The sequence below is a fragment of the Catharus ustulatus genome, chromosome 1 (assembly GCF_009819885.2).
Source record: "Catharus ustulatus isolate bCatUst1 chromosome 1, bCatUst1.pri.v2, whole genome shotgun sequence".
In the NCBI taxonomy this organism is placed as follows: Eukaryota; Metazoa; Chordata; class Aves; order Passeriformes; family Turdidae; genus Catharus; species Catharus ustulatus.
The window spans coordinates 159,105,862-159,124,623 of NC_046221.1; the positions used below are offsets into that span (position 1 = coordinate 159,105,862).

An 18,762-nucleotide genomic window follows, 5' to 3' on the forward strand; every position below is an offset into this window, starting at 1 on the left:
TGGAGAGTGGAACAAACAACAGGCAAGTCAACACACAGTGAGGAGCTGCCTCAGTCTTTTCACTTCTAGGCACTACAGCAGTTTTGTCTTAGGTGTATTATTAAAAAAGGCTCAAGTGAGAAGCAGACACAGGCACTGCAAGCTGCCACTGTAGGCTGTGATTGCACAGGGCTGCTTTGTTGTGTGTTACTTGGAGGGGCATCCTGCCTTGTGATCTGCAACATCTGCTATTTTATAAGAGGTGGAAAAAGTTTAAATTCCTAAAATTCCTCTTGCAAACAAGGATTTGTTTAAGGGATTTCCAACAAATGTGTCCAAAGTAAATACTAGTCAACAGAATTAGCTCAGTACTGGATTTAATTTTGGGGATTTTTTTTTTAAGATGATGACACAGTAAGCAGCTAAAGGCCACCACAGTCCAAAAGTTATTTATGTTCAGGGCAAGTAAAGGCACAGTAATCTTTGGCATTCCGTGTCTCATATTGAAGAGACTCTAGTGTTCCTGTGCGTATTAGCATTCAGTTCCTGTTCTATTACATTTATGTATTTTGGAGTTTTACAGAGTTTAGTCAAAGCTCATGCCTTGGAGCTCTCCACACATTTATCAAATGTGGCTGAGCATCATTAGTAAGTTAAAAAACTTTAGGCTGCACTTTGATGAAAAACAGTACAACTTCACAATCTCGGTTTCTGAGCACCTTGCTTACATAAAATGAAACAAAATATAATACAGAGGTAAAACAAAAGACTTAGAGGAGGGTCAGTTTTCATTAGACTTCCACAACAGCTCTATAAACTCTTGAACTTTTCAGAGTGTAATAAATAAAGACTTGGACTTACTTTTTCTCCTTTGTCCCCTTTCAGTCCAGGAAAGCCAGGAAAGCCTTCTTCACCCTACACCACCAATGGAAAAACACCTCATATTAAATGGCATCTTATTCTGTGGTGTATCTGTGTGCTTTAGACAGTGCAGTTGTCATCTCTTGAGAACCGAGTCCAGCTTTTCACCCCCACTGTAACAATGCTGTGCTCAGTCACCTGTAACTGTCCCATATTTGAACAGGTTCACTTTCAGTTTTCCATTCCAGTGCATTCCTTCCCTTCCTTTTTGTAATTACTCTCCAGAACCAGCAGTTTTCTAAGAAAAAGATTAGAGACCTACCCTTGTTTAAAAAAAAAATATATATATTTGAAGCATAGCAACACTTCCCTGAGAAACCTCCTGTTGCCATATTCCAAGGCATAAGGTCTTGAAGTTTGGCATGGCCAACTTATAATAATGCCAAGTTCCCAATGGCATGGATTTTTTTTTTTTTAATTATAATAAATGGCATAGAAACTGACATGGAAAATTTTGGAAAAATTCAAATTTTCTTTTCCCCACTAGCCACTCTCATTAGGACAAAAGACTGGGAGCTTTTTCCCCATCTGCTTTTGCAAAAACTCACTAGCACAGAAAAATCTTTTTGCAAGAGCATTAAATTGGCTAAGTTAATGTATGCATTTCCAAATTGTCTGCATACACATAAGGACTACCTAAATATGTAGATAAATTCAGGCCAAATTCCACCACATGCAATTTTATTTGTGACTTTTTTTTCTCAAAGTCTGGTCTAGCAGACTTAGATTGTTCCCTATTTTGACAACAGACAATGTCAAAATCCTGCCTTATTTATTTATAGGCATATTTGGCACTTAAAGGTAAACAGAAGATAGTTGCTGAAAAGTATCTGTCCTGTATATGCAAATGAAAGTCTTTGCTGTTATAATCACATTTCTGGCTAACACAACCTTCACAAAGCACTGCAGAATTTGCAATGCAGCTGGTGGTAAAAATCAGCTGTGCTATATTCAAATGGTTCCCTAATGAGATAGAAAACCCATCAAATAGCAAACGTGATTTTTGAGGAAATAATTTGCTCTAAGAGGTCAATATAACTTGAAGGAACTGCTGTTCCATGGCAAAGTGTGTCACACAGGTAGGGGAACAATTTGTGTCTTTTCTATGCAAAGCAAAAGGAGTTTGCATAAGGTCCACTTAATTAGCTTCTTTTCTTGCCTGGTTTGTTGTGGGTTTTTTTGGTTTTTCTTCTGCCATGAAATAACAACTGTTTGGCAAAGCTGAACAAATTAATCCTAGGAGCAGTCAGTAAGTTTGAAGCGCAGCGCTCACAGAAATACTCATGCAGGACCAGAGAGTATCCACCAGCATTACCCCAAGGAGAGCATTGCACAGAACCTAGACTATAGAGACAGGTTTAACGTCCCTGGGGAGCCACCACTGGAAAAGGCCACAGGGTGGGAACAGCTCCCACTTCTGCTCCTTCTGCTGACTTCCAGAGAATCATTAAGAGTGGAAAAAGTCGAGTCCAACCATTTCAAGTCCACCACTAAACACCTACCACATCTGCATGTGTTTTCAACACTTCCAGGGACAGTGATTCCTTGACTTCCCTGGGCAGTCTGTTCCCTTTGCTTGACCATTTAAAATTGCAAGCATTGTGTAAATATGGGAAATAAATAGCAGAGGCAGAGAGCACAGGGCAGTGGAGTAACTACCAGGCAGACACTGTCTGAAAATGCTCTGGGATGAAACACTGGGAGAACAGGTAGGCTCTGGCAGCTGGCACTGAGCCCTGGGGAACAGAAGTCCATCACATTCTTTGCACAAAGACAAAACCCAGTTGTGCCACTGAGAGGGGTTAAAATAAACCTGTATTCCCAGAGATTGGCTGCACTCCCAGCTTCCACACAATGGGAATCAGGTGGAGACATGTAAACCACACATAGCTGTTGAGGCCATGCAATCCTATTGTCACCCATCTGTTTTATGAATGTCTGAAATTCAAAGGCTGTCCTTTTCTGGAGAAGCATCAGGACCAGAATAGGAAGGTAACAAGGAACTGGGAAATGAGAAGCACCAGCAAAGAAGAGGCTGCTGATAAAGAAGGGAACCAGTATAGCTTCTAAGGCATCTTCCTTAGGCTTAGTCTATATTTTCTGGAGTAGTTCTACATTTTAGATGGGGTGACCTTTTGCATTTTCCATCAATAGCTTTGTGGATAAAAACTTGAATGTGCAGGTAGTGGTACCTGCGAGGTATTCTGCAGTAACAAATATGGCATTTGCAGTAACATATAAGCTTGTCTTAGGAAGTTCTTAAAAAAATAAATACTGCAAGCTCTGAGGATTTCTGAGCACTAGAAAAGTCACTCTGAAAACTCCATCCTTCATTCCTGAAAGAATTTATAACAATTCCACAAGAAAATTAGGAAGGTTTTCTGAGCCATACTGAAAACAAAAAGTTTAACCAGAATTCAGTAAAAAGGACAGAAATCTGAATTTCTTTGTATTTGCTTTTAAATAGAAGCATTAAGAGCCACACAATGGATACAGAGAAAGGAGTAACCACTGCTGCTGTTCTTCCAAGGGCTCTCAGAACAGGGCTCTCATGGGCACGTGGCTTGTCCAGACTCAATGGACCAAAAGAAATGCCACATCATGAAGAACTTCAAAGCACAGGCAACTCTCCCTGCTGCACAGTGGGGTGATGAAGAATAAAAATACTCTTCTCAACTTCAGCCAACAAGAAAAAAATATAGGAGATCTGGGTAAGGGCAGACTTACCCAGAGAGGTTCCTTTGTTAGTTTGTGTTTATCAGCAGAATTGTTCCATTTCTGTATTTGAGGAAGGATGTCTTCCTGGGACACCAGCATTCTCTGGATTTACCAGACCATGCCAGCTCCAGGTTAGTGATGCCTCCATACTCACCATGTGCATGTGTACCTTAATTTGTTGTAGGTCATGCAAAAATTCACCTCACTTGGGTTATAGTAAGCCCCACAGTTTATGGAATAATGTATGTTTATGGTCTGTGAGCAGATTACATCCACATTTGCCATGGTTTAACCCCAGCCAGCAGCCAAAGCCCCACACAGCTGCTCACTCAGTCCCCCACCAGCAGGACTGGGGAGAGAATCAGAAGGGTAAAAGCTGGAAAACTCATGGGTGGACATAAGGACAGTTTAATAGAGAAAGCAAAAGCCAAGCACACAAGCAAATCAAAACAAGGAATTAATTCTCTCCTTCCCATGGGCAGGCAGGTGTTCTGCCATCTCCAGGAGATCAGGGCCCCATCTCAGGTAATGGTTACTTGGGAAGACAATCACCATCACTGCAAATGTCCCCTCCTTCCTCCCCTCCCTTTATGCACTGAGCATAATGTCACATGGTCTGGAATATCCCTTTGGTCAGATTGGGTCACCTATTCTGGCTGTTTTCTCTTCCCAGCCTGCTCCCCAATTTCCTCCCCAACATGGCCATGGAAAAAGCAGAAAAGGCCTTGGCTCTGTGTAGGCCCTGCTCAGCAATAACAAAAACATCTCTGTATTGTATTTGTATTGTATTTGTATCAACACAAATCCAAAACACAGCCCCATACCAGCCACTGGGAAGAAAATTCACTCCACTCTAGCAAAACCAGCACAACATCCCATGCAGATCCTGCTCTGAGTGGAGATAATGATGAAATTAGAGAAGAAATAACCTTAATTGCTAGATGATAGATTTCATTAGAGTGGGAAAAACTAGTGCACAGATTTTGCCATATCCAACCTCCTAACAGTTTTTTTCTGAACAGACACAGAACAGAGAAGGAAGGAATCTGCAGGTTTAAGGAGAGATGTAGAGACAGAACCACTCAGTATTACCTGATCCTAGAGAGACATCAGAAGCACATAAATATTCCTCAGTGATGTTTTTAAGCAATCCACACAAATTTAAATGTTTTTCTTTCCTCCATTTGCAGCTTCTCAAGCAGCTGCCAAGTTTACAAATATTTCTTCTAACTTGAGAACAGCTGTGGCCTATAATCACATATTTTATTTGAAACTCTGGGTTGTGGCCTATGTTAATGAGAATAGAGCAAACTAAACAAAAAAAAAAAGTGTGGGGGGGAAAGTCAGTCCAAAACACATGGTAAGATTCTCATTTGCCTGTCAAATTCAAATAAATCACTGGTCTCTTCCTTCAGCATACAGACACCAGGCAACAGACAACAGATCATTCTAAGTTCAATTCCATACATTTTATTTATTTTATCTTCCAAATAGTCTACATCTCACACAGAAGTGCCACTTTTGTAATCCTGGTATGAAATTAAAATTTCTAACCGTGTCACAAAATGTCAGTGGAGGTGTCATTGGGAGACCTGCAAAAAATCTGCCAAGCAGAGTCTCATGAATCACACACTCCACATGTTGGCAGCTGCACAAACTGGGGGGTCTAGAGCCAAAGTAGGAGACAAAGCAGAAAAATTTGAGGAGAAACAGAATAACTGGGCAAGATGAAATGGAAACAAAATTGAACTGCAAGTGGTGGCACTTCACCATTAACACGTCCCTTTCTCCTTTGTTAATTAACTTCACAGCATCCCTGGGAAATGAGAAGGGGTCACAGCAGCTGCAATATTGCTGTCACCTCATGAGGGTGATCAGTTGGAGGTATGGCAAAGCAGAGGACAGACAAAGGTCCCAGAGTCTGGGCCAAAGACAGAAACTCACTCAGATTTCCTGTGACCCAGGTCAGTGCTTTAACCATAAATTTATTATTTCTCCTGGCTCTTTGGCCTGCATCAAACTTGGCAGCTCATGAAGAATAAATGAGAAGGTGATGGGTAGCTGTCCTACTGCTGATTCATGGCTACACACTGAATGGGTACCAGGGTTTGATGAGTCACATGAAGTGGGAGGACAAAAGGCATGTTGAGTTGGGTCTTCAGGTTCAAATGTCTTAGAGCATTTCCAAGAGACCTCATGGTCTGGAAGAATGCAGTATATTTCTCTTCAGGGTTTCTCCATTCAAGGGAACCAGGGAACCAACCAGTGACATACTAAACATTGTATTGACATATACTGTAAATTTTGAGATGGGGCTTCTTTGTGGGTTTTTTCTTAAAGAGGCAGGGCAAAGAGCAGGGTTTCATTAAAAGCCAGGGATGAACTGCAGATCAACTGAGAGGCAGAGCTGCAGTGGATATGTGTCACCTTAGCTCCATTTTCAAAACCTGCTGACCAGACAGCACAAATTACTGACATTCTCCAGTGTCCAGATGCAGGATTCTGTTAGCTTAATGATGCTAAAACCCTATTAATATCCTGGCAAATCTGACACCAAAGCTGGCCTAATCTGCTTTCACATAAAATAAGACATTTGTCTCAACTTGGACTTTGCTGCAGTAAAGAAGAAAGAAATTAAGAAAACCTTCTCTTCTGGGTCTCTGTATTATATTCTGATTTAATAAACAGGATGGTAATGTAGACGTGATACACAGGAGTTAGTAGAAGTCATAGATTACATAGGACTATCAGGAAATCCAGCCCAGTGCAAACAACTGTTTGAATGGTAACTATTGGAGGGTTTTGTATTTCAAACATATGAAAGATTTATTTAATCCATTACATAGAATTCAATTGTCCCCAGAAGGTACTTTTCCAGGATATATTAATTTTCAAAAGCTCTCTAAACCCTTGAATCTTATTATAAATATCATGGATCTCCCCTGTGAGACCATAAGGGTCCTTCCAACCCTCCATTTTATGATCATGGTTCTTCTGGAGAGAGTAGATGCCCCATTTTTCAGAGATTCCAGCAGATATCTTTCTCTCAAGAAACCTTGATACTCCAAATTTTCATAATAGGTAAGGCAACAGCTGGGTTGTAGCTAATTTGACACATGGTTCAGTTCTACAGTAATCAAGGTCAGTGTAGAGTTCAGAATAACACAGAAACATCCTAAGGACTTCAAAGTCGTCACTGGTGCCCAGAATCTTGTCCACCAGCTTCGTATTATCTTCTTCCCCACCACAACACTCCTCCATTCCCTAAGTAGGTGATTACTGAGAGGCTGGGGTGGTCAGACACCCCTGACAACTCCTGAACTTCTGCTCCATCTCCAGCCCAGGCTGAGCCAAGTGGAGAATGTGATTAAAGAAAGAACCTCTGCAGCAGAGAGCACAGGGGAGTACAAGAGGGAGCTCTTCTGTTTGAAATACTCCTGTTCAACAGCTGGAGTTGCTCAATCAATTGCTGAAATGTTCAAATTAAGAAACAGTTTGAGAGCTATTTATGATTTAACATAATGAATAAGAGGTAAAATATAATTGGAAATAATCAGTATTATAATCTCACTGCACCTGACAAATATACTGGAGTACAATGAGTTGGGTTTGCAGAAGTAAGACTAATAGATCCTAAAATTTATTGAAGACACATTTCTCAGAAACTTTAAAATATAAAAAATATAACTCTGCTCCAGAAACTTCTTTGCCTTGAGGCACAAGGTGATGCTCCTTGCCAGCACCTGACATTACTCAGGACCAGACAAACAACTTTCCAAGTACCAGAGGGAAGTATTCATTGAAACAGAAAAAATTATTCCAGTCATGTATCATGGCACTGATGAATTAAGTCCTTACATCTATAAAAAGTACACAGAAAATGGTTCTGGTCTTGTGGATGATTGACATATAATGGCTGATACTTTTTCTTGCGAGAATAATCTATAAATTCCATTTGCTCTGCTTCTGGGAAGTTTCTGATGCTTCAGATCTCCACATACTCCTCAACAGTTCAATAGCTCCAAGAAGAGCTCGTTAGGGCAGGAGTAATGTGTCAGAGCACTCCAAACTGTGTTGATCTGCTTTTAACCATTTTCTGTGCTGATATTCCACATTCACCCCTTAGTCTATCTTCTGGTGTCTCACTGAAATATGTACAAAGTTTTCCTTCAAGATTAACTGCACCATCTAGTACATGATTCCTCTCTTCCTTGAAGAGTCCCTTCCTTTAAATCTCTCCCTGCTGGGTAAATTTGCCACATCACTGATCATTCTTCTCACTGCTCTCTGCAATGGCAGCATCCCTCCACACCTCTCTTTAAATGTCACATCCAAACTGAAGAGAACATCTGCCTAAAGCCCTATCACCACCTACTTATAACTTGCAGTGATGCACTGCTGTTCATTGCCAAACACACCTGAGGCTGCTCAGTCAAGTCCTTTGCCAAAGCTATAAATCTCTTACGGGGTTTGGAACTAGAAGATCTTTAAAGTCCCTTCCAACCCAAACTATTCTATGTTATTATGCTATTTCTGTATGAAATGTGGTGCTCCCTAGGTCTTTTTCATCTCAGAGGTTATGGCAAAGGTCATGATCCTTCTTCCCATTTTACCTGGACTCTGAGGAATGGGAAGGGGAAAAGCTCTGGTGAAGATCTTCCTTGGAGCCAATGAAAAGGACAGAAAAGAACCAGTCTCCAGAGACCCAAACTTACTCCCAATACCAAATAAATCAGATGTCCTTGAAATAACAATCACTAAGGGTCCACACACTGTTTCAGCAGGACAGAAAACTTTATTAATGAAAAAAACTCACATTTTCCTTATCTGGCACTTAGTACTATGTGTACATTTATTACCCAGCAGGGTCTGTGATCCAGAACTCCATCTTTCTATCAATGCCAGAGACAGAAGGCCTTGTGGGCTCTGGGAGACACAAAATCTCCAGGTAGTACTTAAGAAAAAGGGTGAGAGACCCAGAATAGGAAACTAAAGGTGTCCAGAGTTGCACCTGGGCAAGTTAAGAACAGCATAAAATCCAGTGCTGCCTGTCCCAGCTGCCCTTACCTGCCCCTTCAGGGATCCCATGAACAAGGCACCTGCACCTTCTCTGCCATCACAAAACCAGGCACAGCCCAGCAACAGCTTTGATCAGTGCAAAGGGGAAAACCCATCTGCTTAACTAGAGAGATTAAGCAGCAGGGAGAAGGGCAGGGAGTGCTTAGGATACCTTTGATGGAGCAGTGATAGCAATTTACTTTGTGTAATGCTTCAGCTCTCTGTGATTCCTTGGGCTACGAGCTGCACTTCAGAGGATGTGCTCCAGACTGCTGGGAAAGCTGTTTTATTTCCCACCTAACAGGCAGATAATCCATACCTACCCACTACAGTATCACTCTCAGGAGCATCCTGCATTCCAACAAGATTTATCAATTACAGAATCAAGACAATCTGTTTTTTCCTGTCCCCTCCTCCCAATTTATTTTCAGAAGAAACATGGAGCTGGCAAATCTCTCTTCCCTTTCCTCACTGACAGTGAATCTTGGCAGAGAAATCCTCTAAAGAAACAAGTGCTGGAGACTTTGCAAACTTCTGGCTGCCAGTAGATGTCCTTGCATACCAGCAATGTACCTGCCAGCCAGGAGGCAAAGCTGAAAAGAAATACGTGTTTTCTAAGTTTATGTAAGGGGAAAAAAAAAAAAAAAAAAAAAAAGAACCAAGTTACTAGCACTCTCACACTGCTAGGAATTAAGCTGTCACAATCACAGTAAGTATGTGAGCTGACTTGGAGTTGTTTATTGCAATCTGCAGCTGTTATTCTGGGTCACAGAAACCCACAGAATTTATCTAACACCCTCTAATTATGGTTAAGAAAAAGAACTCCATCAAACCATGGTTATTTAGCTCTGCAGAATGTGCTTAAACTACAGTTAAGGGGATACAAAAATACTCATGCAGACCAAAATTGGCCACATATACAAGTCAGAACATACTAAGGCAGATAGTAACATTATTAGAACTCACCTTTTAATATGAGGATTCTGAGAAGAAATCCCAGATATGAACAACTGCATGACAGCCTCATGAAGTAGATGAGGTATTATTATACAGATGTTTAAGTGCTGGACTAAGAGGTTAAGTGCTCTTAGCCAGCACTCAGTAGCTCAGAATACTTTCTGAGTCAAAGAATAGTTCCAGCACCAAAAAAACCCAAAACCAAACCCAAACCATATATATATATAAAATCCCTGCAGATTGTGCTTTCACTTTGCATTGCCAGGTCAATTTTACATTACCTTTTATTCTGCAATAAAATAAGAGGACCTGAGCACTAAGAACATGAGAACACAACCCTGAGGAGGCAATGTCCCCACAGACACTGTCTCCAAGTGACAGGGCATTGAGGTTTTGTTTTGTCTTCAAATTTCAACTCCATATTATCCCTAAACTTGGAGATGTTTTCCCATTTTGTTACTGTCAAGATGTGCTCACTGAAGGAGCCAGCAGGGATGCTGGTGCACCAAGGCTCCTGCAGCCTGCTTCTGCCTTAGTCTCAGGGGAAACCCTTCAGCTCACCAGTCCTGGGTGAACTGGGTGGCATTTGTGAGTCTGGGGACTTGGTGACACTACCTGAACACCACAGCAGCCCAAGCAAGTTCTGTAACCTCACTGGAGCATCTTCCCTGCACCTGGCTCAATGTTTCAGCAATGAAAAGGAAACACATGTCTCTTGAAATGATAAATAGTTTTATTTGGAAGTTTCAGGAATCAGGACTGGTTCTTGGTTAGTGGAACCTTTGGCCCCACAACATTTAAGAACTCAGAGAACACATCTTGCTGTTAGAAGTTCAAGCTGGTTGCTCCCCCTCCTTTGTACTGAAGCTGTTTCCAAGCTTTCACCTCTGGCCCTTGGGTCTAAAATATCCTTGCCAGCCTGAGCCTTTACCTGCCAGCAAATCACACAGACCACCCTCCCAGTCCCAAAATGCATCTCTTAAAAACACTCAGATGAAAGCTCTCTTTCTCCATCAGACCAGCCTGCAGCACCAGACCCCAGCTATGCCTGCAGCACTTTTTGCAGGCAGAACTGCACTCATTTTATTGTTTCCCAAGTTGCTGGATGCTGGCCAGCCCTGATCTAAAGGCACAGTGCTTGTGCTAATTTGTTAAGTCCTGCTGACAGCACAGCACAGGGGTAAAAAAGCAACAGGGCATTCAGGAAAGGCCTTTCCTATATTCCTATTTCCTGGCTGCCTTGGGGCAGACAGAGCACAGGGCTCTGTGTGGAGACACTGGATCTAACAGAGCAGATGTCCACAGCTTTTCCAGAAGCCCTAAAAATGGCAAGAACTCCAAATTGGAAGAGAAGGGAAGGGGAAGCAAAGCTTTTGTTTGAAGAATCTAGCAGGCAAGATACAAAGACCTAGAGGAAAAGAGGCTCTTCAGCTTAATTTTAGGGGAACAAAGCCTTGCTGCTTTGCTCAAGGTCATTAGAGCCAAGTTCCAAGTCTGGATGTCCTGCAGTCTAGCCCAGAGCCTGAACTATCTGCCTGCTTTTCTTTTCTATGCTTGGCCTTGCAGTCACTCCATCTTTAATAAGCCAAGCCACTTCAGAGATTCTATTCTCCTTAGAAATACTATAATAATCCTTCTGCATTTTTATCAGAGTCATTACCATGAAAAAAACTTCTAGGAGAATACAGACATAATCTACTAAAGTTGTTTCTCATATTCATTGCTGCCTGTGTGATTATTAGCATGAAGGGAAACTGATAAAGCACAAAAGGAAAGCTTGCATACTCTTGGAAACTCATTAATGAGGGAAGTCCCAGTGCAAAACACAATGAAACCTTCATCTACCACCTCAGCAAAAGATGGGTGCTCGTGGTTGGAGTTTTTTCCTCTGACTAATTGGTTTCCTGTGGAAAAATCATGGTAGTGATCACTTAATCCATGACAAGTGACGTTTCATGACACCTTTTTCATGCTTCCTACTCTTCTTCAACACGTGTGAAGCCCTGAACAAACTATGGAAGTTTCTGTCCCTATCTGGGCAACAAAAGTGTTAGGAATATTCAAAAGTTGTACAAAAGTCAAAGAACAGCTACCAGCAGTCAAGACAAAGGTGCAGTGAGCTCCTGGCCCATCTGCCTCAGTTTTCCTCATGGGAGACTTCTCAAACCTTCTCTCTTTCTGCCACCAATCACAGTTTGCAGAACTCCACTGACATCCTGAAGCAGAGAACGTCTTTGTACTCACTAGAGGTTTACAGATGTCTCCCCCTAATCATATGCACCATTTCAAACACAAAATTTTAACCTCCAGAACAGTCTGCAAAGAGGTGTTTCAATATGTGCTGGATGAAAAGCAACTTCATTTTGTTCATTTTATACTTGCTATCAGGTAGCTTGATTTGCTTCCCCTTCAGTTTTATAACAGAAGAAAGAGAGAAAAACAATTTCCCACTAATATCTCCATACCACTCAAAATTTGACACATATTTGCGTCTTATTCCCCCTGAAGTCATCACATTTCCAAGCACCTTCCTGCCTGCAGAGCCTTTTCACTGCTCTTGGCCTTTGGGATGCTGGAAGGGTGTCTCAGCACCATTGCATTATGCTCAGTACTTTGCAAGACAAAGGCACAAGTTTTTGAAAGCCTCCCAGTTAAATTTTGCATGGAGGCATTAGAAGGGCTGTGCCCCAGGAATGGAGACCTCAAGCTCTACAGAAACTCCCTTGTGAGACATGAATTCTCTGACTTTGATCCAGTTACTGAAACTCCATTTTGCTTGAATCTTCCTCAGAAATGCTTTCCAGTTGTTCCTGCTGCCCCCACTCTTCTCCTGCCCCTGGTCCTCTCAAATCAATAGAAAGTTGAAGATGTGAGTTATAACTCTTCCAGGTTATCTGGTTTAGCAGACAGCCACCTGAATAGCCTCCAGAATAAAGTTAAAGCATTCCCTTTCAGGGTAATGTTACAGAATTGGGTATTTACCCACATATAGTAATCAGTTCAACAACAGAAGTATTTGCAAAAGTGAATGAACACACAGTGAAGGGACACAGATTTATGAGCTGAAAAATGACAGACTGCATCTAATGTGAAAGGGATTAGGAACTCCCAAGGGCTGAAGGATGACAGTCAACAATGGAAATTTAAGATCCAATGCAGAGCAGCAACAGGTGAATCCCACCTCTCCAGGAAATCCACTTGAGAGTGGTTTGCAAGGGCACCTGCAGATGCATTATGGCATTTTCTTTTTTTTATATCTGTGCACAACAACTTGGCTGCATACACATGTTTCTGTACATAAAAAGCACCTTCCATCACTCTGAGCTATTTAGGCCTGGCAGATCATACCAGGCTGCTGCTTTAACCATCACAGTGAGTTTCCTGGGCTCAAGTCACACAAGTCCTCATGTCAACATGAATTAGGTTTTTAGCCACAGCTCCTGTTATCTGAGGGTTTACCAGTAATGATGTGCTTGGCATGTTATATATGCTAATAGAAGCATCCTTTTGGCTTTAACTTGATGGTATAACCAAGGTGATGACCTGGAGAAGCAAGGTCAGTACCTCTCATGTCCTTCTGGAAAAGCACAGGATTTTCCCTCTGACAAATGCCTCAGACCTCACATAAATGCCCTACAAACAGTATTTGGCAACAGCATGGTATGACAGGTGTCTGGCACTGGCATAGCTGGAGAGCAAGGCTTCAATAAGGGGATGATTTTAATCTTGCCATCTCAGTCTTTTCAAAGGTGAGACCACTTTGTTCCATCAACATTCAGGATGTGAGCCTCGTCCTTTTAAAGGATCCCACAGCATGGCAACAACCACACAGACTGCAGCTGTTAGTAAAGTCCAGCATCTCTGATCCAGCTTTCCAGCACTGGCTCAGACCCATGAAAATCAAGGAAACAAAGCTGTCACAGCCAAAGGGAGAAACAAGAATTCCTGCTCATGCAGCTATGGCAGCGCAGCAGGCAAACAGAGACACGAGCCCTCTCCTTCCAGGTGCTCTCTCTGGGAAGGTTTTAATTTCATAGGTTATTCTACTTTGATGGTGACTGGCACTGCAGGCACTTTCAGCCCTGCTCCCTGTGGTTCTGGTACTCCTTGGGCACTGGAACAGACTGTGCAGGGGCATGGTCATGGCACTCCATCTCAACTGTGCTTTTAGTTACACAGTTTAGTTTGAGTAGTCCTGGAAGGAGCAGGGAGATGAATTAAATTATCCATATGGATTCCTTCCAACTTGAGATAGTCTATGATTTTATGATTCTATATCCCAAGGCTCTCTTTTTAATCAAACCAGCAACGTACAGCTGATAAATCTGTGTTCTGCATCAGCACTGACACTGAGCCACTGGGTGCACATGGGGCACAAACACCCCAGGTCCCATAAACCCTCCCTCCACAGATGAGAACAAGCTGCCTCAGCTGGCAGAGGAACCAAATAAACACAACAAGCTGACCATAAACTCAGCATCCTCCAAGCCTACACATTTGTTTGGGTGCTCAGTGCTGTCTGGCTACTCCAGCTGAAGAAGTTCTGCACTGTAACATCTCTCTGCTTTTCTCTCTTCAGACCTGCAAACCTATTTGTCTCTGCATGAAAATAATACAGATGGAATAATATTTTGTGACATTTTTCTGCAGAGTTCAAAACATAAGAAAACAAGAGCTTGCTTCACCCACAGCACAACTAATACCATAAACATCATGTTTCTCACCACACTGCTGGCTCTCACCACCTGCCAAACACAAGCCAGTTTCCAAAGGCTGAATCCTGAGTCTCAAAGGCAAAATAGTGTCTGCCAGTGGCAGGACTGCAGGAAAATGAATGCAGAAATGTGTTCTTTATGGCCCCCATGCCTCTAGCCTGGCTCAATAATATTTCCTGCCATGAGCAACTGGCATTTCGATTGTAATTTCACATGATGAATTACCACTACATACAATCAATATATCATAACCACAGAAAGAGCAAATGAGAAGCTGCAATGGGCATAAATGCCATGTTCTCTCTAGTGCAGCATTCTTCCTTTCCCATCACAATCCAATATTGTTTGAAATTCTCTGAGCAATTGAGTAGCCACAGATTCCCTGAAAAACATCTCAACAAATTCTTAATTTAATTTTCACTATGAACTATGACTTCTTTCCTAATATGTTCATCTCCTATCCTGTCAATCTTTTGCCGTTGTTCCTTGCAACTTGAAATTTCATTTTGATCATAAGGAAAACACCCTCAGCCAGGTGTGATATGGAGCTACAGACAGAAAGAGGCAATTCTCTTCTGAAGTCTAGGCATTGAGACTCCTTTTTCTGTGCAGAAAGCAAATTTTGTAGCCAGAATTGCCTCAAAATCACCATCTTTTAAAAATGCAAATAAATCCAGTCCTGCTTGTTTCCCACTGTTGAGCGCCAATTAAAGAGTTTTCCAAGATAGATAATACAGAAATATTCAGTGGTTATTCTGTATCCTCAGTTTCAACCTCTAAGTCTTATTGTCCTGCCTAATAGTTGAAGTTAAAAATTCCAGCTTTTTTCATTCAGTTTATTAATGAAAAGATGTAATTTGAAGAAAGACTGACGGACTTCTCATAAGCCAAATTTAATCCTGCTGAAAAATTCAATAAACTCAAAATTATGCTTTCCTTCTGTTTTTCATCCTTCCAGCCAATTTCTTTAGTGTATTATCCTCTGTGAACTCACTGCTGCTTATATAAAGTAAAAATTATTATTTCCATTTGATAAGATTTTCCATGGCCAACGCATAAAGAAACTCAAAGAAAAAGCAATGAATACTCAACAGCTTGTCTGCAGAAGGAGGTATAAAGGTTCCCCACAAAGATCCAACTGGGTCACATCTTTTGTATCCTATGCACTCCAAAAGCAACCTCTGAACCACAGAAGGCAACAGCAAGCAACTCATTTGTTGGAGCAGTGAAGGATTAGATCTTACCTTTTCTCCTTTTTCTCCTATGCCATAGGCTTTGCCCTAGAAATGAAAAAAAAAAGAGGAGAAAATGTACATTTGAAAACAAGGATATCAAACAACAAGGATATAAAACAACACTACAAATACATATTTCATGTTTTCCTTGTTATGCATCCAAGATCTATCTCTCTTTATATATAGACATACAAGTCACTTCACATCTACTATAGGGAAAGCAATTTTCTTTGGGCATAATTCCTTGATAATAATTCAGTGACAAATTAAACTAAGAATTTATCCCAAATTCTCCCACTGCAGCCAGAAAAACATCTTACTTTTTATTCATGGAGGAGCATGATGCTACATTTCCAAAAACAAAGTTGCCAACAACACTTACTGAAATGAATTTTATGTAGGGTTAAAGATTTTCTTGCCTAAAAACTCAGCCTGGCATTTGCATTAATTGTTGCTGGGGAAGGCTGTGTCTTGGTCATCTGAATATAAAAAGTCAAGAGAGATTTGCATCTTCTTTGTGTTCTGTTGCCTCATATTGTCCCCCAGCAGATGTGCAGCTGTGGTGATCAAGTGCATCCAAGTAACATATTTAACTAAAAGATCAATATTTTAGTTATCAGCTGTACCCAGGGATGAAACCTCCATTTGCCCCTCTCCAAGAGAGGTTTCCAGTGAGTGCCAGGAGGATCAGGCTCCTCCTGGGATTCAGCTCCAGCGGAGGGAACAGCTTTGACCAGTGCACACAATGCTGGGAGCAAGTTCTCACCATAAAGGAGAAAACAACTACTTACATTTTCATCTCCTTTAGCAAATTCATTGGGTATTTCTTACTTACTGACTCTCCTTTTTCTCCTCGGAGTCCAGGAAGCCCTGGGATGCCTCTTTCTCCCTTGAAATAGAAAATGTGTTAATACCACATAGTTAATTCATTCCTTTCTTAGTGATGCAACAAGGGTTTGAATGAAATTATGGAAATCATGAACATTTTTGGTTCCACCAGTCCCCACAGCCAAGATTTCAGCTCCTGCCCTAAGGACTGGGTGTACCTAATTGCATCCAAGTTTTCAGACTGATTTTCTATTCTATTTTTTGTATGAAAATACAGGTCCTTTGGAATGCACTGGCAAGGCAAAGTTTTCTCCTGTGAAGTACTTCAGAAGTCTTTATTTTTTAAGAGAGGAATTACTTGGAAAGGTGCCTTGCAGAAGACTTAGATGGTACATGCCTAAAATGTGCAAAAAATAATAATAATCTGAAAATATTGTTAAGATTTTACAGCTTTGTTTTTGGTTTTGTTGGTTGGGGGTTTTATTTGGTTTTGTTTTTTTTTTTTTTTTTTTGTAATCCAATCCCCTTGTTTTCAGTCACACTAAATTTCCAGTATCAGCTAACCTTTCTCTGCCCTCCCACAAGTGTGCAACATGCACAGTCATTCTTCCTGCTGGTTCCAATGGGAGAAAGGGAAATAACATAGAAAAGAGACAATTGGAAAGATACAATTTAGGGTGGTTGGAAAAGTTCTAACTGGAGGAGGACATACATAGGGAGGAAAAGAGAAAAAAGATGGTCACTCAAAAACCAAGCAAGACTTTTTCTTCACTTTTCTTTTAAGAAGAACAGGGGTAGAAGGGATCAAAGAAGATCCAAAATTTCATAAATATTTATCAGATACAGAACTTACAGTGGTGCCAAATCCAGCAAGTGCAGAAAAAATAACCATAAATCATTTGCACACACCACTCTGCAGTCTCAAAACTAGAGGAAGGACCACCTGAGGATACATCCACTACTTGGACTAGTTTAAGGCTGTGTTGCCACCAATTCCTTCAATTCCTCTAGCACTGGGAGCTGCTGGGGAGCAGAGGGCTCTGCCCACACACCTCTGCTCCTTCCTGATTCTCACCCAAAATGTACAAACCAGAAACGTGTTGTGCTGAGCATCCCATCTCTCACTTACAAATACAGCGTGCTCACCTATTTGTGCCTCTCATCGTCTTTGCCAGTGGGGAAATCAGGCATTGTGGGCTTCAGTACAGACTCAACATCAAGCTGAGAAAGTCTCAGACCTGGAGCAGAACCCTCCAGTACCAGAGCATCAGTAAATCTGATGACCCCTGCTTTCCCCAAATCTCCCCAAGTGGAACATGGAGCAAGATTTAATTTTCTGTATGTATCCAATTTATCCTGACCTATGCCCCCTGAAAAATGTGCTTAGCAGCACCAGGAACTAAAAACATTTGCCAGGATCATCCTTTCTTTTTCCCAGCTGAGGAAATGCTTTTGAATGCATAGGAAATATGAAAGTTGCTTTCTTCAACCTTTCTGCTTTGTTTTTGTCAAAATAAAAAAAACTCACAGAGCAAGTGGCATTATGCAAAAATTATGTCAGTCAATTAAGAAGGCTGTGGTAAAATTCATGAAAATTTTTATGTGACCATCTCTTTTAAGTCACTGAATGTACAAAGCCTTTCTAATTTGGAGGAAAAGATAAATCCTGCCAGAGCTTGTCTAATACACTGCACTTCACAAACTTCACAATGGCAGGTAAGAATTGTAATTTCTTTGTGGACAAAAACACATCTCACAGAGAAAGGATTTTCTCTGCACTTGGATCGACAGTGGTGCTGGAAGAGAGAAGCAGCCTGTTGATCATCAGCCCAGTGCCCCAACCAGCCATCCTGGCTGCCTGCAAACAACACAGCCTGCAGAGGGACTGTGGAAGGAAAATAAATCAGACTGGGTTGTCATTAGCATCTAAAATTTATCAATAGGACCCGGTTTCAGACATATTAGCCAGTTCTGCCACAGCTATTTCCTGCCTAGCTGTTTCCCAATACGATCCTTTACCGTATCTCATTCCAAAACACATCAACTGTGTCTCCTTGCATTACCCTCACTTTGGCAGCATGGGTGATTGAGGCAGAGGTGTTTATCTGCCAGAATTTTTTTCTACTTTGTTGATAACTGCAAGTTCTCCTGTTTATCCCTGCCTTTGAAAGCTTAGAGATCAGAATCACATTATCTTCATTTTTCTTTATTAAATACCAGGTGATAATGTTGGGAACCTGCAAATAAGCATTGAATTCCTTGCCAAGGCCAGGATTTTAGCTTGGGTAGCTCAGTAATGTTTCAGGGAGAGAGGAGGAGAGCTAAAATTCATTCTTGAACAGAGCAAGGAC

At 41.4% G+C, this 18,762-nt stretch overlaps 1 protein-coding gene across 1 annotated transcript in view; it reads right to left on the bottom strand.

Annotated features, from left to right (window-relative positions):
- COL22A1 (collagen type XXII alpha 1 chain) overlaps nt 1–18,762 on the bottom strand; it is a 231,592-nt gene that overhangs the window by 114,304 nt on the left and 98,526 nt on the right. Inside the window, exons 11-12 of the mRNA XM_033078454.1 lie at nt 16,419–16,472; nt 15,593–15,628 (exon numbers count right to left, since the gene is read on the bottom strand). Coding sequence (XP_032934345.1) covers nt 15,593–15,628; nt 16,419–16,472 — 90 coding nt within the window. The remainder of the gene's footprint in view (nt 1–15,592; nt 15,629–16,418; nt 16,473–18,762) is intronic.